Source organism: Ursus americanus, chromosome 26, assembly GCF_024610735.1.
Source record: "Ursus americanus isolate L20-20 chromosome 26, mUrsAme1.1.p, whole genome shotgun sequence".
NCBI classification, from domain to species: Eukaryota; Metazoa; Chordata; class Mammalia; order Carnivora; family Ursidae; genus Ursus; species Ursus americanus.
The window spans coordinates 18,125,807-18,151,930 of NC_142152.1; the positions used below are offsets into that span (position 1 = coordinate 18,125,807).

General features: G+C 42.0%; 1 protein-coding gene across 8 annotated transcripts in view; it reads right to left on the reverse strand.

The window, feature by feature from the left end:
• The window catches only part of DPF3 (double PHD fingers 3), a 247,751-nt gene that overhangs the window by 122,313 nt on the left and 99,314 nt on the right, over positions 1-26,124 (reverse strand). For all 8 annotated transcript variants that reach the window (XR_015721812.1, XM_087856090.1, XM_087856094.1 and 5 more), the window contains 2 exons: positions 23,731-23,891; positions 5,038-5,145 (listed from right to left, as the gene is read on the reverse strand). Coding sequence is in view for 7 of the 8 variants with exons in the window: in XM_087856090.1 (XP_087712216.1) it covers positions 5,038-5,145; positions 23,731-23,891 (269 nt within the window). In the remaining variant the exon portion in view is untranslated. The remainder of the gene's footprint in view (positions 1-5,037; positions 5,146-23,730; positions 23,892-26,124) is intronic.

Sequence of the window (26,124 nt, forward strand, 5' to 3'; positions counted from 1 at the left end):
CTCCTCTACCCCTGGGAAGGCGGGCCTTCGTTCACCCAACTGTCTGTCTCCACCTCCGAGGAGTTTATAGCAAATGCTCCAGGGACTCTCGCCATGACTCGACCCTGAGTCACACTCAAAAGTGGGCGGAGCCACGGGAAGGGGGGGACCTGCCAAGGGGACAGAGAGTGGCTGAGAGCCAGCTTGTGCCCAGCAGTAGGGACATCATTTTGCAAACGTGCAGCCAGAGGGGGCGCCTTCTACTCTCACACAAGGTGCCTTTCCTGCGAGGAGGCCCTGGGTGAAGGCCCTGTTCTGACATTGTGGCTCGTGTGAAAAATTCACCTTCACACGTGTGGCGCCTCTAGGAAGAGAGTGATCCGTGCTGCCTGGCCTTCTCTAGACGGGCCCTGATGCTCCGAGGTCCGAGGCTGAGCTTCCTTATCACAGACTCTCAGGCAGTCCCCCGGCATCTTCATTCAGAGGCTGCGGCGGCCGACTGGTGCGAGGGGCAGCCCGAGGGCGCGGCCCCCGTAGCACAGACTCAGACGGTATATGGAAATGACAGGCATTGGGCCCACAGCTTGGGGATTTTTGTTTTCGCAGGCTTAGCAGAAGATCTGATCCCCCAAGAGGGGAAACGAGTTCACCTGAGAAAGAGCTCAGTTATTTCTTCCAGGCCTGGCAGTTGTTGCTTCTGAGTGTCTGGATGCGGCAAGGAGGAAAGAGCCTGCCGTGGGTGAGCCCAACAAACTCAGGATCTTCCCCAGGCTGGGACATGGTTACACCTCTGAGAGCCCATCCTCAACAAGCTGGCACTCACTCCTCCCAGGCAGGGTCCTCCCACAGGACCCTTGCCATCTCAGGGGCTGGCTGGGCCTTTACCAGCCCAAGACTCGGAACAGCCTTCACAGCCTCTGCCCCAAGCACGAGCGCAGAGGCCAAGGAAACCTTTCAAAGCATCACAGACAGAGACATGATGTGCTAGTGGGCACTTGGCTCCAGCGAACCCCCAGCCCCGGGGCTCTTCCCCTTCCCACTGCTCACAGGTCATGACAGGCCCAAAGGATGGGGCAAGTCCAAAGCCAGCTGTGAAGCCAACTGCTCCACATTCAGCCACAGGGAGGCCAGTGTGCTCAGAGCACATGTCTGTAGACAAAAGGGCCAGACACTCACAAAATAACTTCTTCCTCAGCCTCACCAACAATGAGACTGTCAGTTCCCAGATATGTGAGCAGCACGGTAAACCTTGCTTGGCTTGACTTTGTCCGCAGCCTGATTTCCCTAACATATAAAGCGGGTTTATTCCACTTTGATCCCCTCCTTCCTGCTCTACCTCCCAGGGCTCTGGTAAGGACCAAAGGAAATGCTATAAATGAAAATGCTTTATAAAGGGCTTTGTAAATTACAGTGTGCTGTTCAGACACTGGTTATGATGATGACGATGATGATTCAATCAGAGTTCCCCATCCCCTGGGTGGCAGTGATTGGTAGGGCCGACATAAACCCAAGCCAGCTAATCAGTCCTTCCCAGGACTTCTCTGCCACAGTTATCGAAGGGGACTGCTGCTTTCTGCTGAGTCTGGGGAGTGCTGAGTCTGGGGCCGCAGACGGCCACCTTGCCTGCCCCACAAGGAGAAGAGAGTTAGAGGTGGAAAGAGGCTCAAAGCCCTCACTACATGTTGGAACCCCTGGACGCAGCTATGCCTGAAACCAGGGCAACGCTGAGATCTACCATTACATGAACCAACTTCCCTTCGGTTTTCCTTAGGCTGGTTTGATTGGGTGTCTGACACTCATGACTAAAGGAATTCCAACTATCTCTTGGGTGTGTTTTAATCATTTATATATTAGTTTTTTCATCATAAAATAAAGTTTTTAAGGGAAAAGTTTTGCTAAATTTGTTTGTTTGGTTTTTTTTTTTTTAAGTTAGTGTACCTATAAGCAGCCCGAAGAAGCAGAAAAAGCACTGAACGGAGAAATCAAGCAATGGAGATTCTCTGCTTTTCCCACAAAAATTGCTGTGTGACTTTGAGTATGTCTCCTAACCTGCCTGAACCTCATAAAGTAAGCAATGGGAGTTAATGATGTCTGAGGTATTTCACAGCACAAAATGTCTTCAATTCCGTAAAAGACAATCCAATTAGTCTAATACAAAGTGTTCTTAAGAAAGACTTTCTAGGGGCACCTGGATGGTGTGGTCGGTTAAGCGTCCGACTCTTGCTTTTGGCTCAGGTCATGACCTCAGGGTCATGGGATCGTGGGAGCAAGCCCCATGTCAGGCTCTGAGCTCAGCGTGGGGTCTGCTTGAGATTCTCTCTCCCTGTCCCTCTGCCCCTCCCGTTCCTGCTCTATCTCTTTAAAATAAATAAACAAATCTTAAAAAAAAAGACTTTCTATATAAACATTAAGGATAAAGACTAACAATTTAAAATTAGCATCAAGTACTTATAATAAAATCTTTTAAACTGACAAGTTGCATATGAGATGTCTTCTCACATGAAATTTAATATGAAAATATTTGCTGCATTTCCAGTTAAATTGGAGAGATTAGAGACAAAAATTGGGAACAACCTGGTTAAAAGAATTGAGGCACATTCATACAATGGAATATTGTGTAACTGTAAAAAAGGGACGAGGAAATCCTTTATATATTGAGAGGGCCGACGCCTGAGGCACACTTTTCAATGGAATGGGCAAAACACAAGGTGGCCGTGCTGTGTCAAAAGATGAGGAAGAGGTCACATGGATGTAATTCTCGGTGTGTGCATGGACTATCTCTTGAAGAATCTCAAGAAACTGGTGCCGCTGATGACCTGATTGCCTCTTTGGAGACTAGGTCTTATTTTTCACTATGCATACAATATATGCTTTTTATCCTTGGAATGTCAAAACATGGGACTATGTTGCTTACTCAAAATTTTTTTTAAATTTTAATTAAAAGAGTAAGGAAGGGGGGAAAGGGTAAAAAAAAGGGGGGGGGCAAATACTATTACATATGACTTGGGTGATCCTCATGATTAAACTGAAGCCCAACCAGGAATCCCAAGCACCACTGCGCCTGTGTAGAGATGGGAAGATATATCCAGAGGGTCCACATACTCCACCATGGAGACACGTCCAGCTAGTGGCAGACGGTTCCATAATACCCTGCCTTCAAAATCCACACAGACTACCCCACGTGTAGTCAGCCTCCTGCTACAGCCCCTCCTGCCAAGCTCTGGATGGGGTAGAGTGAAACTGGTCCGGGCAAGGATGGAGCCGGGGGTTACCTCCTCACTCATCCGTGGCCCTTCCAAAAAAACAGGAGCGATGATTCCGGAACAAAGAAGGAGGAAGTCCCCGCCTCCAAAATAAACTGTTCATATCAATAATTGCTCATGTTTAATGAAGACACATAGGCGATGTGGAGTCCTGCCATGCGGACTTCTGATCTGGCCACCTGTAAGTCTTTAAAACCAGTGTTTCCCCAACTTCCATGTGCATCATGGGGAATGCGGTCCTCGGACGTGGTCAAATGCAGACTCTGACTTCGCAGGTCTGGGGTGAGGCCCAAGATTCTGCATCTCTGCCAAGCTCCCTGGGGCTGCCCAAGCTGCCGGTCAAGACCGCACTTTTAGTGTAGTTCTAGAACCACTCCGACCAGTGTGGGCTCCACTAGCCACGTGTGCACCTGCAATGTGGCCGGTCTGCAATGAGCTGTGCTAAAAGTGTAAAATACACACTGGAATCAAAAAAACAATACAGGGGCGCCTAGGTGGCACAGCGGTTAAGCGTCTGCCTTCGGCTCAGGGCGTGATCCTGGCGTTGTGGGATCGAGCCCCACATCAGGCTCCTCTGCTATGAGCCTGCTTCTCCCTCTCCCACTCCCCCTGCTTGTGTTCCCTCTCTCGCTGGCTGTCTCTCTCTCTGTCAAATAAAATCTTTAAAAAAAAAAAAAAATACAAATAAAGAATGTACAATACCTCACTCATCATTTCCGTATTGATTACATGCTAAGATGATAATATTACTGCTGTGTTTGGTTAAATACAATCTATAATTATAATTAATTTCACCTGTTTTTTTCCTTTGTTTAATGTGGCTGCCAGAAAGTACAAAATGACACATGTGGCCGGCATTATATTTCTATTAGCTTATACTGCTCAGGAGACTTGGCTGTCCTACAACCTGCGTCTTGGCAAGTTTGAAACAATCTCGGTCGCCACCTGGAAGTGTTTGCAAGAATCTGTAAATTCCGCAGGGGTTAAAATAAACAATCGAAACAGGCTTAACCGCAGAACCGTGAGTGAAAGCATCCCAAGCTATTGTCAATAGACATTTTTGCAAAGAAAACGCAGTCTAAGAAGCAGCGTGGAAAGGCAGGCGTGAGGTAACCTGGCCGGGCAGCCAGCCTCAGACAGGTCTGCGTTGTTTGGTGACAGTGGGAGGGGACACGTCAGCCCTGCCTTTGTTCCACTTAAACAGCACTGTTCCCACCACCTGAAGCACCTCCCAGCCCTAGTAGCACCCCCTGAAACCAGACGCTCCCTTAAAGCTGAAGACTCAGGCTGATCCCTTGGCCCTACTACAACCCAGTCACGGGTCTGAGGGTGGCCACGTCAGAAGTGTTCCAACAGGTCAGTAGTCTAGAAAACTAACCAGTTCCTTCCGCGCGGCCACAAAGCGCTCGGCATCACCCAGAGGCAAATTCTGAAGTCAGACTCTTCCACTGCCATGCCCAAGATGGGTTCTATGTTTTACAGCGCCTCGGGCCCTGTTGGGAAAGGCATTCCTCCTGGGCCTGTTCCCACCCTTGCCTGCTTGCTTTACTCCACAGGGCAGCACGAGGGAGACAAGAGGAAAGGGAAGGCACAAGACACCAGAGGGAAGAGATGCTCAGGTGACTACGTGGACGTGTTTACACAGGAGAACAGGCACAGAGGGCCACCTTTGAGCCCCATGGGCCAGGTTCACTCTCCCACAAAACTCAGCTCTACAGACAAAGGAGCAAAGCAACCTTGTCCTGGGCCAGCCCAGACCCCCCCACCTCTCCCAGCAGCTCCAGCGGGCACTGACCGGGTTTTATTTCCAGCAGCCGAAGCTTTGGATCCTCAGGCGGGTGCAATCGTCTCTTCTTACGCCAGCAGCGGGCAGGGTAGGTGTATAGCTGGCCCGGGGCAAGGCCTGTGGACAGAGACAGCGTAAAGGTTAAAGGCTCCAGGCTAGAAGGGGCCTTGGAAACCTCCCTGTCCAAGCTTCTCACCCACAGTGAGAGGAAACTGAAGTCCAGAAAGGCAACGTGACTTGTCAAGGTTGCAGTATCTAGGTCATCAGACCCCAGGACCCTTGCCCTGTCTGCGCCACCGTGCTGTCTCCGTAAGCCCCTAACCATCATGGGTGACTCCATCACCAGGACCAAGATAGTTCTGCACTCCTGGTCTGGAGAGATCAGAGGGACCTTTCCAAATTCAACCTCACTACAGTGTTTCCAAGGCAGTGGACCTCCAGCAATACCCATCAACTGCCCCCTGTACAGATCCAGGTTAAGCAGGTTCTCTTCAAGGCAAAGCAGCAGCATTCAGTCTGCCTACCTACAGATAGCCTGGATTGGGAAGTATTTCAAGGAAATAGGATCAAGGAGCCAGACCTCCTACCTACTGACTTCCTCCACCCACTGTTAGCTGCTGGCAGCTCAATGAAGCCAATGGAAGCCACGAGAACCTCCAACAGAATATAAGCCTACTCTGGTGACCAGGCCCCTCGGCCTGCAGAGCCAGCATATTTCCACATCCCTGCCCACTTGCCCAGCCTTGCAGAAAGAAATGGGCAAGAGTCCAGTGGCTGGGCTTATATACCAACCATACTGTCTCTCAAGAGTCTCCATTGAGATTTGGCCTTTGACACCAAAGTTCCACACCAGCTTCATCTGTCATAACCACCAGCCTGTGAGGAGCCTTCTTGCTTATTAGACAAAACTCTTATGACTCCTGGGGCACATAGTGTGGCAGCCAGAGGCCTTGAAGGAATGTGGACTTTTCACACTAGACCACAGTCTATTCTGAAAAAAAAAAAAAAAAAGGGCAGGAGGTAGAGGCTAAGTGGAGAGGGAGAGGGGCTTAAGACTGGTTAGGTGATGTGCAGACTGAAAAGACTTGCCTGGTGCACCCCGAAAGAAACGAGTGCAAGCCAAGCGATCCACTCCTGCTAGAGTCAAAAGCCTGGTGAGGACAGAGACTTGGTCTCATGCTCAGAAATCTCCAGAACCAGAACTGTGCGTGACATCTAGAGGAATCGAACTAAACATTCGCTGAATGAACGAGTAAGCGAATACATTCCCGCTTCACTGTAGTCAGCCACAACTCAGTCTTCTGTAGATACATGGGGCGTGTGACAACCGTTAGACCCATGTGGGAAGGTCACTTCCTAGACCTAGGACCACAGGGATAGAAAATATCAGGACCTTATTTCCATCTGCTGTCTGCCGTTTGGGGACCTTTTGCAGAGACAATCTACAAGTTTCACTATTTATATATCATTTATTCATTTTTCATTTTTACTAGTCATCTCTACCCATTTATTGGTTTGGGTCCAAAGCAGAGGCAACTATTCCAGTACTAAAGGAAGCAAAATTTTTAAATTCTCTTTATGTGCTAAGCCTCATTTTTAATCACATAGTTGCTCCCACAGGTTGCAAGGCTATGAAGAAACTGTAGGTCTCTACCCCTCCCCATTTGGGTTCTTAGAAACCATTAAGGGTCATGGAGCCTAGAGGATCCAGAAAAATCTCTGATATCATGAGCTAACACCTTTTCATGCCCCAGGATCATCCTAATACTTAATTTTGTTGATAGCTTCATAGCTTCTGCCAGTAGGAGGATCCCAAAGCTCTGAGCTCCCTGTGCTCTGAGGACCAGCCTTGTGGTTGATTTGGAGAAGACCAAATGAATCAAAGTAAGATTGCTCTCCCTTCCATTGAAGGTCTAGTTTTGACCTCTCTTTGAGGGAAGGCATCATTGGGAATAGTCTGATGTTTCTGATAAATGATCAATGATCAAAATAGTTTGATGTTTCACTCCAGGACCATGTCATCTCTGACCCTAGAATTACTGAATGGCTGCATTGATTCTGGTCCCTTGAGCCACCTCTGAGGCTGGTATGTCCCAGGACCCCAACAGAGGCTAAGTACAAGGACTGACCCAGTATTCTACAACCCAGAACAGGTCCCACAAATCCCCACTCATCTTGAGTTAGTGATTCTTAATCCAGACTGATCCCAAAAATCCAGAATGAACCTGGAGAACCTCTCAATAACATCAAAGCTGAAAATTCATGCCAGAACTATCCAATCTGAATATAAATGGGTGGAGGAATTAGGCCAACTATTTTTTAAAGAACCTTATAGATTGTTCCAATGTCTGGCCAAGAACCTCTGGATGTCTAAGCATCATCTAGTTACTGCCTGGATATTCTCTCTGATGTACCAAGGCCAGTTTCATGGCCTTCCCAAAAGCATCTCAAGGTTCCAGTGTTTCCCCCAATGTATTGTCATTAATTTCCTGCTTACTGGACTGTCTCCCCTACTGGTTTTATAAGACCCAGGATAATGGAACTATGTCCACCTCTAGTATCCCTAATACTTGGCACAGTGCCTGATAGGTATATCAAAAAGTACTTATCAAATGAATTCAAACAGAACTGAATCAGATTCAGAAATGCAGGAAGTGAATGTCCTGCTAATCCAGAAAACTCATCCACCCACATCCAAACCATCCAAGAGGGACCCCATAGGTGGCCCGAGGAGTGAGTACAAAACCCACCCCAAGATGGCAGTCTCTGTGCCTTAAGCTCCTTCTTGCCCCACAGACTGCTTCATAGTATTTCCAACCAGGTGAGTCAGAAGGGACTGGTCCAGAAAGCACTCTCAAAAGATCTAAATGACAAGAGGTCAAAATTATCAATACTTGCCCAAAGGCCTATGCCCTCCCTGAGACCATGGTCACTGCACTGTCAGTCAGCAGCATCAAGACAGCCCCAGGCCAGTCAGTTTAGAGCTGCGGACCCACTCACTCTCTTGGTAGCAGGTAGTTTGAATGGCCAGAAGAGGGGACTGTTTTTATACCATTCTTTAACTTTCTCTGATGGATTACAGAAGGCCCGCGGTGCAGAGGAAGAGCACATGAGTCCTCATACCACCACTCCTACAACCTTGGAAGTATCACCACACATTTCTGAGCCTGTCTCCTTTCCCATAAGATAAGAACATTAATAATACCTACCTTCCGGGGGCTGTTGTGGGATTAGCTTATATTCAAGAAGAAGCTCTTTACAACCATGAAGCCTTGTGCAAATGTCAGTTATTAATTATCATGAGTTAGCTGACTTAGATGAGGCTGGACTCGATGGCCATGTGGCATGACAAGGCCCCCACCCCGCATGCCCATGCTGCTCTTTGCTCCTTTAGCCACGAGGGTAGAAACAGGCCTCTCTTTGATGTCGGCCTTGACTCCACCTCATCTCAACAAGCCAATGGCCCCAAGAACTCTCTCGGCGCTCCAGCCCCCCTTCCTTGCCCTCCTCCCTAGGCTGACAAGCACCAGGGTGCCTTTATAGGGCCAACGCATTCAGCCCTGGAGTTCCACTTATAGAGGGACGAGCAGAGCCCCGTGAGAGTTATGTTGTTTATCTCATTAGAACAGGAGGCACATAACTCAAAGGCTGTGTGTGTGGTAGATGGAGGAGGGAGGGAAGGGGGAGGAGGAGGGAGTCACAGCTGCAGGCAGGGAAATTAACCTGAAGGAGTGAGCCTGGGGCTAGGGGGACTACGGAGGAGGGGGGAAAGGAGGCAGGACACAACAGGAGGGACTAGTCTTCCCTGGTAACCAAGGCCACAGCTACCCCTCCATTCACATACCTCACTAAGCAAACTGCTTTTCTGTCACTTTGAGCTGCAACTCCAGCTACACCACTCGTACTCGTGTGCCAGCACAGGCATCTCACACACACACACACACACACACACACACACACACAGAGGAACTCACACACTTGCTGGGGGGAGCACGGTCTCCATAGAAAAAATCAGCAGGATGGGCTTTGATGCCTGGACGGTCAGCAGACTCCAGACAAGTCGCTTATTACCAGCATTGACCAAATCACCAGGTGGGTCCTAAGTGTCACGATTATCTCTGACAGACACAGCATAAGGTATTAAGAATTCAGAAGAGGTGGGATAGACAGAGAAGGAAGGATGATAGGAATAGGAGCAGGGTTTGAAAAGAAGAAAAGAACTGGAGTCATTTCCTCTTCCCCCAGCCAGAGTGGAGCGGTGGCAGTTCAAGCCCACCCTGCCGCATCTCAGAGAGGTGGGCCAGCAGCCGCCACTGAGCACTCCCTGCAATGGAAACCTCACTCCTTCACAGGACAGACTTCCTGTGGTTGGTCAACTCTTATTGTGACAAACAGTTTCACTTCACCCTTATTTTGAATCAAAATATACCTTCCTGTAACTTAGGCCAATTTGTCCCCTCTCTGTCCCCAGGTTGGATAGGTGTCACCTGTATCCCAACCATCCATCCCATCCACCCACTTGGGTTTAAAGGACAGCCAACTGAGAGGCCAAGGAACTAGAGGGGATGGGAGTTACTGGAAAGAGGCAGTGACCACAACTGCCCAGAACTGGGGTAACAGATTCAAGGTCCCAAATTAAGAATCCAAACACTGCTTCCCTTTCATCCTCTCCCCCTTGCCCACCCCCTACTGGACAGGAAAGGGATGGAACAGCAGGCTGCTCTTCAGACCATCACTGCCATTAAAGAGCTCCTCTGCACGTTGCTCCTACCACGTGCCTTCACAATGGGTCACCAACAGCCTCCTTACTTATAAACAGATAATGACACAAGCCAGGGGTTCTTCACCAAGATCGGGCATCAGAACTGCATAAGTAGTTATTGAAAAGGGCAGATGCTTGGACTCCAGCCCCATCCTACTAAACCAGAACATCAGAGATAACCAAGGCAATTGTTGTGTGAAAAACTCCTACATAAGAATTTTACTACATCAACTCACTCATATTTATATTCCCAGAGCCCAGGACATAACAGGTGCTCCATTAATGTTTGTGGTTTCAAACACCAATTTGGACCAGCTCTACAGAGCTGGAGGGATGAGCAATAAGTCCGTAGGAAGGGCTTGCGGCATGGGCAAGATGTATTTCACAAGCACTTACACCCATGATATTTCCTGGTTCTCTGCCCTTCCCTCTTCTCTTGGCTTATTTAAAAGTTGTCCTGACTTTGTGGACCATCTGTTCAGTGAAGCACCTTCACCGCCCCCCACCCCCGAAACATTCCAGGCCACAGTGCCTTTCTTTTCCCTGAAAGCCTGAAGTCCTGGGCACTAGGCACCACACCCCCGCCCTCGGCACAGCCCTCTATCCAGCTCACCAACCATCCCCTCCAACCACCCTTCCCATTCTTCTCCATAAGCTTCTCTCTCTAAGATTCAATTATAATGTTCCATGTATCAAGACTATTGTGGCAAGGTAGGCCTCAAATCCAGTATGCTGCCTGCCCCTTCTGACCCAGGGCTTCTCAAGCCCCTAGCTGGTCCCATCACGCTCAAAACCTGACACAGTAACAACAGCTAACATTTACTGAGCTCTTATTCTGTCCTAGGCTAGCATCTCACACTCACTGTTATCTCACCACGAGAACAACCCTATGAGACATTTAAAGGACAAGGACGGTGAGGCTAATGATGATTAAGTAACTGGCACAGGGTCATACAACTCAAAGTATAATCTAGTCCACAGCCCACACTCAAAACCTCTCCACCACCCTAACTCCCCACCAAGGCATCCCATTACTGGTCCACACACAGCATGCTTGAACCCCAGAGTCCTTCCCTTGGGAAAGTAGCTCCCCACACCAAAACTATCAAGAAAATATCCCCCAGCCCTCCCACCCACCCCTATCAAGCCATTTCTTGTGGAATTTTTTTTTCCTTTCCTCCACATCACCAACTAAAAGTGCTCATGGGGAAACGCATCCTGATAATATAAAAGCATTGTTGAGAGGCACATAAAATGTGTGGGGAATCAGAAAAACAACCACTACATACCTTCTCAATTCATCAGATAAAGGAAGTTTAGAATAATAGCATTATAATGTGAGGAGGGAGCTTAAACATTATCGGGTCTGACTCTTACCTAATACAAGAATCACCTCTCCAAAATCCCTGACAAGAGCCTCCACCCTGGCCTTTGTTTCAATAATTCTAGTCCTTACCCTTTCATGAAGCAGTCTACTGCACTACTGAAATACTGTGTTAGAAATATGCCTACCAATCCGATCCACTACTGGTAAGAATGCAAAGGGGCACAACCCTATGAAGGGAAATTTAGCATGTCTAACAAAACTGCATATGTATTTGCCCTTTGACCCTGCAATTCCACCTCTAGGAATCTATATCACAGATTCATATGCAAAAAATGCAAAAATACAAAAATATGTATTCATTGTATCATTTTTAATACTAGAAAAAGACTGGAAATAATCCAATGTCCATCTATAGGGAACTGGTTGAATAAACAATAGGATATACACACAATGGACGATTATGAAGCTGTTGAGACATGGAGGGAAGTATCACTGTAATGGAGTGAAAAAAGCAAGGTGGAGAATAGTATGTATAACATACTATTATTTATCTAACAAATGGGTATATACACACATATATATGTACATAAATATATATGTCATATGTTCACATAGTTTTTTTAAACCAAAAGCTTAGAAAAAAGTTACTTAGAAAAAGAACAAAAACAAAATAATAATAACAAGGAGAAGAGAAAGTTGTTTATAGAAACAGGAAAGGGACAGAGTAAAACGACAGAGACAGAACAAGACTTTCTCTGACTACACCATGCTTTATTGATATGACTTTAGAACCATGTGAATATTTTATACAGTTAAATTAAAAAAGCAAACATCTGCTTCTGGCTAGATGGGAATATCAAGGATCGTATTTACTCTCCTACATGAAACCAAAAGAGAGAGAAAATACAAAACGAAAGTTCTCAAGACCCTGAACATCAGGAAATGAAGGACACTGATGTCTGAAACACTGGAAATGAATAAGATAAGCCCTATGATTGCCCCAGCTTACTACCTCAAGAGAGCTTCCAGATTGCAGCATGGGGAAGAGGAACACAGGTGGAAACCAACAGACTCTCTGAGTCTGAGTGAAAAGAAAGAGCTGAGAGCCCGGGGAGACCAAGGTGACGAGAATTCAAGAAACAGAATAGTAAACAGAAGAGAGCTGCACAGAGAAAGAACTCTGGAGGTCACAGAGAGTCCCCTTTGAGTATTCAGTTCAGTACTAATCAGTGCATGCTTGTGAGAAAACTACTCAATGCTGAAGAAAGAACCACCCAGTAAGAATAGAAATAAGAGTGCCTGATGTGCAAAGGGACTGCAAATGGTCCGTTTGCAGCAGCATGTTAGAAAGGCCTCATAATTCGTGAAATACTGGGTAGAGTCAGAGAAGGGTCTTACCTCTCTGATAGGGAATATTTAGCCCTAGACTGAGCACTGCTCCAGTATCACCTGAAGATCAAGCTGTTTCCAAGTAACTTGACTGTCCCAAAACAAGACTCCAGAATATTAATAGAATAAATGATATAGACAGCACCTACAAGGTAAAATTCATGATGTCTGGCATCCAATCCAAAATTACAGGGCCTATATAAAGAAGCAGAAACATATGACCTATAATGAGGGAGGAAAGACTCAACTAAAACCAACCCAGAATCGATACTGACAATAAAATTAGCAGCAAGAACATTAAAACAGTTATCATTCATATTCCATATGTTCAAAAGTTAAGTAAAACATGAATTTTTTTAAAGACTCAAATATAATTTCTAGAAATGAAAACTACAATGTGTGAGATAAAAAAAAGACTTGAATGGGATTAATGTTAGATTAGACATTGCAGAAGAAAAAAATTGGTGCACTTGAAAATGCAACAATAGAAACTATCCAAAATGAAACCCATGGAAAAAAGAGAATTTTTCTAGAAGAACAGCATAGTGAGCTGTGGGACAACTTCAAACAGCCTAATATATGTGTAATTGGAGTCCCCAAAGAGGAGAAGGGGAAGAAAAAATATTTGTAGAAATAATGGCTAGAAATTTTCAAAAATTGATGAAAACTACAAGCATGCAAATCCAAGAAGTTCAATAAAACTAAGCACAAGAAACATGAAGAAAACTGTAACAAGGCACATCATAATCAAAATTGCTCAAAAATAGCAATAGTCTATATAGCTCTTTCATATAGACACGTGAATAGTTAGATGCCAACATTTTAAATAATCTGATAAAGTCTTCGCAGCCGCTCAGCCAAAAAACAAAAAAACAAGCAAACAAAAAACCCAATACAAGTGTTAAGGAGAAAATATAAAAAGCAGCCAGAGAAAGGTGTCATATTATACAGAGAGGCTCAAAGATAAGGGTGATTTCTCATTAGAAACACTGCAAGCAAGAAAACTTAGTGGTTTGACATCATTACAGTATGGAAAGGGGGGGGGGGAAACTTGTCAACCTAAATTCTATACTCCATAAAAATATCTCTCAAAAAACAAAAGCAAACTAAAGATATTTCAAGACATACAGAAGTTGGAAAAAATAATCATCGGCAGACCCAAACTACAAGAACTATTAAAGGAAGTCATTCAAGCAGAAGGAAAGTGATACCAGATCTAAATATGGATGTACACAATGAAATGAAAAGCATCAGGAATGGTTTAGTACATAAGTAATTATGTAAGGTGTTTTTTTCTTATTTTTTAAAACTCTTTAAAAGATTATTAACTAAACAAAGATAATGACAGTGTAGTAAAAAGGTTTATATCATATGTAAAACTAAAATATATGGCAACAATTGCACAAAGGCCAGTAGGGAAAAGATAAACATGCACTTGTATTAGTTTCCTGCTGCTGCCATAATTAAGTGCCACAAACTCAGAGGCTTAACATATAAATTTGTTGTCTCACAGTTCTGGAGGTCAGAAGTCTAAAATCAGCCTCACTGAGCTAAAACCAAGGTTTCAGCAGGGATTCAGTCCTTTTGGAAACGCTGGATCAGAATCTACTTCCTTGCTTTCTCTGGCTTCTTCTAGAGGCCACCCACATCCTTTGGCTTGTGACCGCTTCCTCAATGGCATCACTTCAACCTCTGCATCTGTTGTCACATCTCCTTCTCTGACTCTGCCCTGCTGCCTCCCCCTTATAAAGACTCTTATGATTACATGGAGGCCATTGGATAATAATAATAATTTCCCCATCTAACGTCCTTAATCACATCCGCAAAGTTTCTTTTGCCACATCAGGTAGCATTTCCATGAGTTCCAGCTGTGGACATCTTTGTGGACAGTATTATTCTGTTTACTGTAATACTATTATAGAGTTTTTATACTATTCATGAAGTAGTAAATTATCACCTGAAGGCAAACTTTAATTAAAGATGGAGACTACAAACATTAAGCAATCATTAAAATAACAAAACAAGGAGTTATTAAGCCAACAAAGGAAATAAAATAGAATCATAAAAAACTTAATTAATCCCCAAAAAGGAAGAAAATGAGGGAAAAGGGAACAAAGAGATGGATAAATAGAAAACAAATAGCAAAATGATGGCTTTAAACCTAACTATAGCAATAATCACATTAAATGTAAATAGTCTAAATATCCCAATTTTAAAAACACAGATTGTCAGCTTGTATTTATCTTTTTTTTCCTAGAGAGAGTGCATGTGTGTGCACACGAGTGGGGGACGAGGGAGAGAGGGGGAGGGAGAGTGAGAATCTTCAGCAGGCTCCATGCCCAGCATGGAACCCAAAATGGGGCTCCACCCCACAACCCTGAGATCATGACCCGAGCCAAAATCAAAAGTTAGACACTTAACTGACTGGGCCACCAAGGCGCCCCTGTCAGATGGCATTTAAAAAGCAAGACATATACAATGGAATATTATGCAGCCATCCAAAAAAACGAAATCTTGCCATTTGCCACAATGTGGATGAAACTAAAGGGTATTATGCTAAGTGAAATAAGTCAATCAGAGAAAGACAATTATCATATGATCTCACTGATATGTGGAATTTGAGAAACAAGGCAGAGGATCATAGGGGAAGAGAAGAAAAAATGAAACAAGACAAAACCAGAGAGGGAGATAAACCATAAGAGACTCTTAATCTCAGGAAACAAACTGAGGGTTGCTGGAGTGGAGGGGGGTGGGAAGGATGGGGTGGCTGGGTGATGAACACTGGGGACCATATGTGCTGTGGTGAGCGCTGTGTATTGTGTAAGACTGGTGAATCACAGACCTGTACCTCTGAAACGAATAAAAGGTTATATGTTAATAATGAAAAAAAGCAAGACACAGCAATATATGCCTACAAAAAAATATATACTTATAAAGATCCAAATATACTAAAAGTAAAGGAATGGAAAAATATACACCATGCTAACATTAATCAAAAGAAAGCTGGAATGGCTATATTAATATCATGGGAAGCAGATTTCATAGTAAAGAATATTAGTAGAGATAAAAAAGGTCCTCACATAATGATAATGGACCAATTTATCAAGAGGACATAACAACCCTAAATATGTATTCCCTTAATAACAGAGCTTCAAAACATATGAAGCAAAAACTGATAAAATTGTAAGGATAAATAGACAAACTCACAACTATAGTCAGAAATTTCAATACTCTCTCTCAATACTTCATAGAACAAATCAACAGAAAAATCAGTAAGGATGTAGAATTGAACAATACTATCAACCAACTTGACTCAATTAATATTTATAGAACATTCCAACCACCAACAAGAAAATACACACTCTTTTCCAGACCAAAGAGAAAATTTATCCAAGATAAGCCATATTCTGAACCATAAAACAAGTCTCAGTAAATTTTAAAGGATTCAAGTCATACAAAGTATTCTCTGACCATATGGAATGAAATTAGGAATAAGTAAGAGGCATATATTTGGAAAATCCCCCAAAGGTCTGGAAACCTAAATAACACACTTCTAAATAATCCATAGGTAAAAGAACTTGAAAGGCGAAATAGGAAACATTTTTAATTGAATGACAATGAAAATACAGTATCGACATTTGTGAAATGAGGCTAAAGCAGTATTTATATTTGGGAATAAACTATGTTAGAAAACACCTATAGTAGAAAAGAAGAATAGTCTCAAATCAATGACCTCAGTTTCTACCTGAAGAAATAACAGAAGAAATAGAAGAGTAATTTAAATTCAACGTAAGTAGAAGAAAGGAAAAAATAAATATCAGAGTAGAAATCATGAAATAGAAAACAGAAAAAAAAGGAAAAATCTATTATATCAAAAACTATTTCTTTGAAAAGATCAATAAAATTGATAAACCTCCAGTTAGACTGATTAGGTGAAAAAGAAAATTCAAATTACCAACATAAGGAATAAGAGAGAATGTATCACAAGTTTCAACAGATATTAAAAGAATAATACACTAATGGTATGAACAGCGTTGCACAACCAATTTTGACAACTTAGATGAAATGGACAAATTCCTTGAAGTCACAAACTACCAAAACTCACTCGATATAAAATGAAAAACCTAAATATCTATTAAAGAAATTAAATTTGTAGTTTTAAAAACATTCCTACAAAGAAATTGCCAGGCCCAGATGAATTCACTGGAAAATGCTACAAAACAAAACATTTTAAGGAAAAAATACAAGTTCTACATAAACTCTCCCAGAAAACTGAAAAGGAAGAAATATTTCCCAACTCATTAAATGAGGCAAACATCATCCTGATACCCAAGCCAGACACAGACATAAGTAAAGAAAACTATGGAGAAATACCTCTCATAAACACAGATGCAAACCTCTAATAAAACTTCAGCAAAGTGAATCTGATGATATATCAAACAGATAATACATCATGACAAAGCGGGGTTTATCCTAGGAATGCAATGTTCGCTTAACATTCAAATGTCAATCAAAGTAACTCATCATATTAACAAACCACAAAAGAAAAATCACATGATCATCCAGACTCAGAAAAATCAGCTAATAAAATCCAACATCAGTTCCTGATTTAAAATTCTCAATATCCTCAGTAAGGGTAAGTATGAGTATATCCTCAGTCTAATAAAAAAGCAACTACAAAATGCCCACTGCTAGCATCATATTTAATAATGAAAAAATGAATGTTTTTCCCTTAAGATCAGGAACAACATAAGGATGTCCACTCTAAACACTTTTTCTTAATATTATACTAGACATTCTAGCCAGCGCAACTGACAAGTAAAATAAATAAAAGTCATCCATATGCAAAAGAAAAGTTTTCTTTTTTACTACCAACAATCAACTGTGTAGAAAATGCTGTGGAATCTGCAGAAAGATGTTAGAATAAATGAGGATAGCAGGTTGCAGGATACAGAATGAATATACAAAATCCACTGTATCTCTGTAAACTAACAAAGAATAATCAGAAATTGAAATTTTTTAAAATCCATTTTACAATAGTAACAAAAATATTAAGTACTTAGAAATAAATCTGACAACATGTGAAATATCTGTACACAAAAAACTAAACACCATCAATGGGAAAAATTAAAGAAGACAACAAATGGAGAGCCATGTTATATTCAGGGATTAGAAGACTCAGTATTGAAAATTGTTCATTTTCTCCAAAACTAATCTATAGATTCCACATAATCCCTATCAAAATCCCAGCAGAGTTTTTGTAAAAATGGACAAACTGACTGTAAAACTCATGTAGCAATGCAAAGGACTAGAATAGCCAAAATAACTTAGAAAAAGAAAAACAAATTTAGAGGACTAACACTACCTGATTTCAAAAAGCATTACAAAAATATAATAATCAAGACAGTATGATATTAGTGTGAGGAAAGACAAATAGACCGATGAAACAAAACTGAATGTCCAGAAATAGACCCACATACATATGAACATTTAATTTTTGACAAAGGCACAAAGGCAATTCAGTGGAGAAAGGCTAGTCTTTTCAACAAATCATGATGGAACAATTAGATATCTATCTGCAAAAAGATAAACTTTAATCTGTACCTCAAATTATATATTTTTTTTAAAGATTTTATTTATTTATTTAACACAGATAGAGACAGCCAGTGAGAGAGGGAACACAAGCAGGGGGAGTGGGAGAGGAAGAAGCAGGCTCATAGCGGAGGAGCCTGATGTGGGGCTCGATCCCATAACGCCGGGACCACGCCCTGAGCCGAAGGCAGACACTCAACCGCTGTGCCACCCAGGTGCCCCTCAAATTATATTTTAAAATTCAAAATGGATCATAGACCTAAGTATAAAACCCACAATTATAAAACTTCTAGGAAAAAAAAAAAAAACAAATATTGCTTAACCTTGGATTAAGCAACAATTTCTTACATACAACAACAAAATCTCAATTCATAAAATAACAAATTGATAAACTTCTACTTAATCCAAATTTAAAATATCTGCTCTTTGAAAGACACTGTTAAGATAATGAAAATATAACCCATAGACTGGGAAAAATATTTGCAAAGCATATATCAGATAAAAGTCTTGAATCCAGAATATAGAAAGGACTATCAAATTTTAATAATAAGAAAACTAATGATCCCCCCCCAGAGATCTAATACAGAGAACAGAGAACATAGACAACAATATTATATTATATCACCAAACTTGCTAAGAGATTAGAACTCAAGTATTCCAACCACTAAAAAAAGGATCATTATGTAATGTGATAGAGTCGATAATTATCAGTACAATGGCAATCATATTATAATATATAAATATATAAATTTAACATGGTGTACACCTTAAATTGACACAATGTCTTGTGTCAAATAAGTTTCAATTTTTTAAAAAATCCAATTTTTAAATGGATTAAAGATTTGCATACTTTACCAAAGAATATATAGTCTTACAACATCATGGCCAAAATGTCCAGGATTCAATCAAAATCACTCATGTGAAGAACCAGGAAAATCTCAACTTGAATGAGATAAAAGATAACATATCAACGCCGATATTAGAATTATCTGACAATATTCTGATAGAATTACTAGAAATATCAATCCTGAATCCTAATTATCTTAATTAAAATTTCAAAGGAGGCATCATAAACACGTTACAACAAATAATCATGAACGTTTGAAACAAATGAAAACAAAGTCTAAGCAAAGAAATGGAAGATATAAAAAAGAACAAAATGGAAATTGTAAAACTGAAAAACACATTAAAACAACAATAACAAATGTAGAGAATAGAAGAAAGAAGCAGTGAACTTGAAGAGAGAAAAATAAAAATAACCCTGAGCAACAGAGAGAAAACAGACTAAGAACAAAAACAAACAAACAAAAAGAAACAGAGCCTGGGGGATTCGTGAGGTATAACAAAAAAAATCTAAAAATTTTGTTAGTAGAATCCCAGAAGGGTGAGGGAAAAAGAGTGGGACTAAACATATAGTCAAAAAAACAATAGCTGAAATTTTCCTAAATTTGGCAAAAGATATAAACCTACAGATTCCAGAAGCTCAGTGAATTCCAAAAACGGTAAACTCAAACAAATCCACACCAAAACATATCAAAATCAAATTTTTGAGAACTAAAGACAAAGTCTTGAAAGCAGTGACAGAGAAATGACACCTCACTTATAAAGGAAAAGAATTTGAATAACAGCAAATGTCTCATCACAAACCTTATCACATGCCAAAAGGAAATGCAAAACATGTTTCAAATGCTAAAATAAAAGGACTAGCAACCCTGAATTTTATATCCAGCAAAAATATCCTTCAGGAATGAAGGAAAAAATCAAGACATTCTCAGAAGAAAGAAAAGGTAAGATAAGTTGTTACCAGAAGATTTACTTTAAAATAACAGCTAAAGAAAGTACTTAATCAGAAAGGAATTATGCAAGAAGGCATTTTGGAACATCAGGAAGGAAGAAGGAACAATGAAAGAGTAAAAATATGAGTAAATACAATAGACACTTTCTTACATTTTCTAAGTTAACAGTTTGATAATGGAAGCAAAAATTTCAATACTGTCTGATGTTTTCAGTGTGTGTAGAGGAAATGTTTAAGACACTGTAAAGGTATTGAAAGTATGAGAGGGGCAGGTGAGTATCATTATAAAGGGGTAGTATAAGGGAGATCTTTGCAGTGATGGAATAGTTCTGTATCTTGATTATAGACGCGGTTCCACATACTTACATGTGTGATAAAATGGCATTGAACTATGCACACACATTTTATCAATGTCAATTTTCTGGTTTCCAGATTGTGCTACGATTACATAAGATGTATCCATTGGGGGAAATTGGGTGGAGGATATGGGGGATCTCTCTCTACCATATTTGCAACTTCCTGTGGATCTACAACTATTTCAAAATTAAAAAAAAATTTAAAAAGACAAAGAAATTATATGAAATTCAAGAAAAAAAAAGAATACCTAAGAAGTGAACGCAAAATGAAACAAATCCACCTGTGTATTCAGTTAGTGGAACAACCACTCGGAGGAACTCTTTCAAGTGACCTTAAAACACAGTAATTGGACTCTACATCCTTCATGGGCAGTACCCTAAGGACAAAAAGAAGGAGGAGGAGGAAGAGGAGGAGGAGAGAAGAAGGAGAAGGAGAAGAAATCACGTTCAGTAATTTTATTGTTGGAAGTCTCATTTTCTTCTGATACTCTGATGTGTATGTTGTGGCATAAAGCAAATAAGTAATCATGTCAGCATCGTTAAGAGCCAGGAATTTTTTGGTGTGGGAGAAAGGAGACAGACAATTAGGACAGTTAAATAAAAACTGTGTAAAACTGAATTGAATGGTAAATATAAGTGTAATTTCATAATGTATTTTCTCTTTTCAGAAAAGAAATCATATTTCTTAGATCTGCTCTCTAAGAAGTCCTAGAAACAGCAACCAACCCAGGAACAATGAGTACCACCAGATTATGGTCTTTAAATAACATTTCTTACAAAAAGGCAACAGGATTTCTTAGAGAAATAGCTGACTCCAGTCTGGGCAAGGTGTACAAGATGAGCCTAAAACATCTGTCTTAACATTATGATAGCAAGGTAGTTATCAGAATCTACTGGGGTTCTTTCAAAACACCAACACCAGCCCAAACCCCCTCTAGCCAAAGATGGGACAATAGAAGCATCAATAAGAGTAATAGTTACAATGGGTTAAAATGTATCCAGTGTGTTTAAATCTGTGAATCCATGGTGGTATGCAACAAAATAATAACTTTACTGATCATCTTTGGTACATACTAGGGAACCAACTCATTATTCTGAAAACTGATAAATACATTATTTACAATAGCCAAATTATAGAAGGAGCCCAAATGCCCATTGATAGATGAATGGATACAGAAGAAGTGGTATATATACACAATGGAATATTATTCAGCCATAAAAAGAATGAAATCTTGCCATTTGTAACAACACAGATGGAGCTAGAGAGTACAATACTAAATTAAAATAAGTCAGAGAAAGACAAAGGATGATCTCACTCCTGTGTGGAATTTAAGAAACAAAACAAATAAGCAAAGAAAAAAAGAGAGAGAGAGAAAAAGACAAACCAAGAAACAGACTCTTCACTACAGAGAACAAACTGATGGTTAGCAGAGGGGAAGGGAGGGGGGTGGTGAAATAGGGGATGGGGATTAAAAAGTACGTTTATTATGATGAAAAATAAAATAAAATAAACTGGCAAATAAAGGGGCAAAATTATTTATCCCACCTCCTAGGGGAACTATCCTCACAATAATCAAAATTTTAAAGAGGAGATGTTTCTCTTTATAGAAGTTCTAGAGCTCATGAATGAAAAAATAGTGACAGACCTTGAATTGAATGCCACCTTTTTGCAGCCCTTAATTGAATAAAGGATCTAGGCAACTCTCATGGAAGCTGCTAACATCAGTAAAAGAGAGATAGCCGGGCAACATGAGCCTCGTGATGGAAGTACACTGCCACTTAGGAGTTGTTCTTGCCCCCAAAAAAACTGAACTTGAATTTGCTCAAGTCTCTAGTTCTAACTATCAATTCATAGGGATGCTATCAGAAAATCCAGACTCTGGGAAACCCTACAGTGCAAACAACCCAGTTTCTTCCACAAATAAAACGCAATGGGGAGAGATACAGATACAGATACAGACACACACACACACACACACACACACACACACACACGACCCAAGACCTACAGATTTAGGGGCGCCTGGGTGGCATAGCTGTTGGGCGTCTGCCTTCGGCTCAGGGCGTGATCCCGGCGATCTGGGATCGAGCCCCACATCAGGCTCTTCTGCTATGAGCCTGCTTCTTCCTCTCCCACTCCCCCTGCTTGTGTTCCCTCTCTCGCTGGCTGTCTCTATCTCTGTCGAATAAATAAATAAAATCTTTAAAAAAAAAAAAAAAAAGACCTACAGATTTAAAATGATTTAAGAAACACATCAGCCAGGGGTGCCTGGGTGGCTCAGCCATTAAGCGTCTGCCTTCGGCTAGGGTCAGGATCCCAGGATGCTGGGATCGAGCCCCGCATCGCATCGGGCTCCCTGCTCGGCAGGAAGCCTCTTCTCCCTCTCCCACTCCCCTTGCTTGTGGTCCGTCTCTCGCTGTCTCTCTCTATTAAATAAATAAAATCTAAGAAAAAGAACCCACATCAGCCAATTATAATGTAGGGATCCTATTTGGATTCTGATTTCAACTACAGGGGGAAATAAATGTCGAACAAATATTTGGTTCTATTAATGTCTTAACTTGGAGCTTTGATAGCTATCGTGGATTTGTGTATGTCCTTACCATTTAGAGATACATACTGAAAAATTTACAGATGAAATAATATGTTGCCTTCAATTTACCTCAAAATAACCAAGGGTTAAGGAGGGAAGTGGGAGGTGAGTATAAATGAAACAAGACTGGCCATGAGTTGATCATTGTTGACACTGGCTGATTAATACATGGACACTCATTTTACTATTCTCCCCACTTTTGTATGGGTTTGAAATTTTTCATAATAAAAAATTTGTTTAAAAATACCCATATGGAGTCAGAAAACTGCATTTTTTTTTTTTTGGTTGCCTCCCTAATCTTCACCCTTTGGTCTTTCTTTATTCTGTTCTCTGGCGCCTAGAAGGCTAATGTCATAGTAATAATAATAGTAATAGCAACAATAGTAGCCAGCATTTGGGAGCACATGCTTACTATGAGCTAACTCATAAGCCTTTTATGACTATTTCCATTTAATCCTGACAAAGTCCTACAGTAAATACTACTATTATTCCCATTTTACAAATGAGAAACCTGAGGGGAGAGGTTCGATGAAGAAGCCGAGCCTCAAACCCAGATCTGACTGCAGATTTCCAGTTTATAACCCCTAAGCTACAAAATGGCAAAGGACGAACATGGCTGTCGCGTCCTCCCTTTTTTGGGCTAAATCCTGAGTTCTCTCACTCTGCCGCCCCCCTCCCCCCAAGGTGGCTTCATTGCCCCACACCATCCTTGGAACATGTGCCAAGAGCTAGAAAAGGGGTTGGGTTTCTTGAGAGCATCCCAGGCCTGCTGCACAGCCTGCCCTTCCCCAGCCGCGCTGCCGAGATGCCCGGATGATGTCTGGTCCTCCTGCATCCAGCCTGGAAGCCAGACATGCGCATGTGCGGGGGGCGCGGGCATGGCTCACCTGGGCCGCGGTGCCTCTTCTCCATCCAGATGTAGCAGTTGTTTTGGGCCACCCCGGTCTGCGAGTCCAGGAAGGGGAGGCGCACGCTGCGCTCTGCGCAGAGCCGCGAGTTGTAGCTGCGGCAGTGCTCAATGGCTTCCTTGTAGAACTGGTCCCCGAGCCTGCCCGGGAGAGGGAGAGAGGAAGAATGAGGCCACGGGGAAATGGAAACACAGCCAGAGGGAAACTGATGTTACCCACCTCCCTCCCTGGGAATATTATGGAGTTATGAAGACCCAGGCAACAAGGACCAAGAGCCTTGCCAAGGGGCAGAATCCAACTTGGTGTCAGGTCTCAACCAGGTTCTATTTCCCAGAGACTTTAGAATTCCCTTTAACAGAGAGCCTAGGGGGGCGCCTGGGTGGCTCAGTCGTTAAGCGTCTGCCTTCGGCTCAGGGCGTGATCCCAGAGTCCTGGGATCGAGCCCCACATCAGGCTCCTCTACTGGGAGCCTGCTTCTTCCTCTCCCACTCCCCCTGCTTGTGTTCCCTCTCTCGCTGGCTGTCTCTCTAAAAAAAAAAAAAAAAAAAAAAAACAGAGACCCTAGGGCCCCTACATAAACCACCAGTAAAAATGACAAGTCCCTGTTCTGGGAAGCATGAGGTCCCTCACCAGAACAGAGGTGGTTCTGGAACAATCTTCCATGGGTTCTCCCAGGAACTCAGCCTTCTAGAGCCCCCTCGTTAACATCCTCTGTTAGCCACACTTTGTTCTCAGTAATTGCCAGGAAAGGCACTCTAGAATGAACCCAAAACACCAGTATAGATGCACAGCTTTCCATTACGATAGAAGAGAAGCACCCCATATAAACACAGACTAGGACAGAGGAAATAGCCCATAAAACTGGAGCTATCATGGTGAAAGGAGGTGAAGAGGGGCATGCACCAATCTTTTAAAACCACACAAAGAAAAATAACTTTCTAACTGAATACAAAGGAAGCATTTGTAATAGTAGTTGAATTTTGAATTCAAGATAATGTAATCCCTGGCGTCTAAAACACAATAGAAAGACCTTTCTGGTTTGTTGGAGGGGTTTGTCTAATGAAGCACAGTAAATTCTATGTTCCTGAATCTTTGGTATCCTTGGACATGTGGTGATGCTACTAATTTTAAGCTGTTATCCTTTTCAAAGACCAAAAATGTAACATTGGTAAAACTGATCAAATGTAAAGAAAAAAAAATCAGTGCGATCAAATACATAACAAATAAAAGACAGGCACATGTTGAAGTTTAATAAATGTCTCAAGGAAATACAAATGTGATAACATAACCTCTGCCAGGTAGACTTGCACTTCTCTGTGGGGAGGTGGGGGAAAGGCAGGAAGGGGAGGAGCCACAGGGATTGCTGGGCCAGAAGGGAGAATCAAGTAGCTCATTTTGAAGCAACATTATGAATGTCCCCTTGTTTTGGTTCTGTGTAGATTTGAAGAAGCCAAAATCAGGGTGAGAACGTCTCTAAGTTAAAAATAATATATTTCTTAACCAAAATATCTAGAGGACTAAAGAAAGCAAAATTTTAGAGGGATTTTTCTATACTCTTAAAAAAAAAAAATCAGTGGGTCAGGGTCTACCAAAGAGTTTAAAGCAAATTTCTTATTCTGGGAGGATACAACCATTGAAGCTTCTGAGGCATTTTTGGAAATTACTTATTGACATACCTCCTAAAAAAAAAAAAAAAAAAAAAAAAAAACCTTGCTCCTTTTCCCCCTCGGAACATCTTCAGCCTCACAAGGAAGGCATAACGTGCTCAGAAAGCGTCCTAGCAGTTGCAAAACCAAACTGTAATCAAATTATAATAGCCACACAGCTGGAAATGAATTGGGGGGATGGAAGCCCATTAAAATGCTATAAAACGGAACATGAGCTGATGTAATCAAAGATGGTAACAAGGATCATGAGATTGATCAAAAATAAAGAACCATTTCCTACAAAGCGCTCACATCTGTGTCCCACCAGCTTCAATGCCTCCACTGCTAAGGCGACATAGCTCAGCGCACAGAACGTTCCCAGACAGCTCGGCCCAGCCAAGATGACACACAGCCCCATCCAGGCTGTCCTGGGTGCTCCAGCTCCTTCATGAAACAGCGACCAGCCACGCCACATTGATGGGAACTGACAAGAACACATAACAGAGAGGTGTCCGATGTGAGAAACAGTCATCTGGTTTGCCACGATCTTTTGGCAGATGGCCAAAATAGACGTGAACTCTTCCAACCCCAGAAATTCTGCTGAAAGAGAGTCCATAGACCAAGCCAACGGCACACTGGAACTCATGGACTGGAGAGAAGGTTTCCATTTTTGAAACAAACTCTGGACGCCGGGATAATAGAAAACGACGGCAGGATCTCACATTAG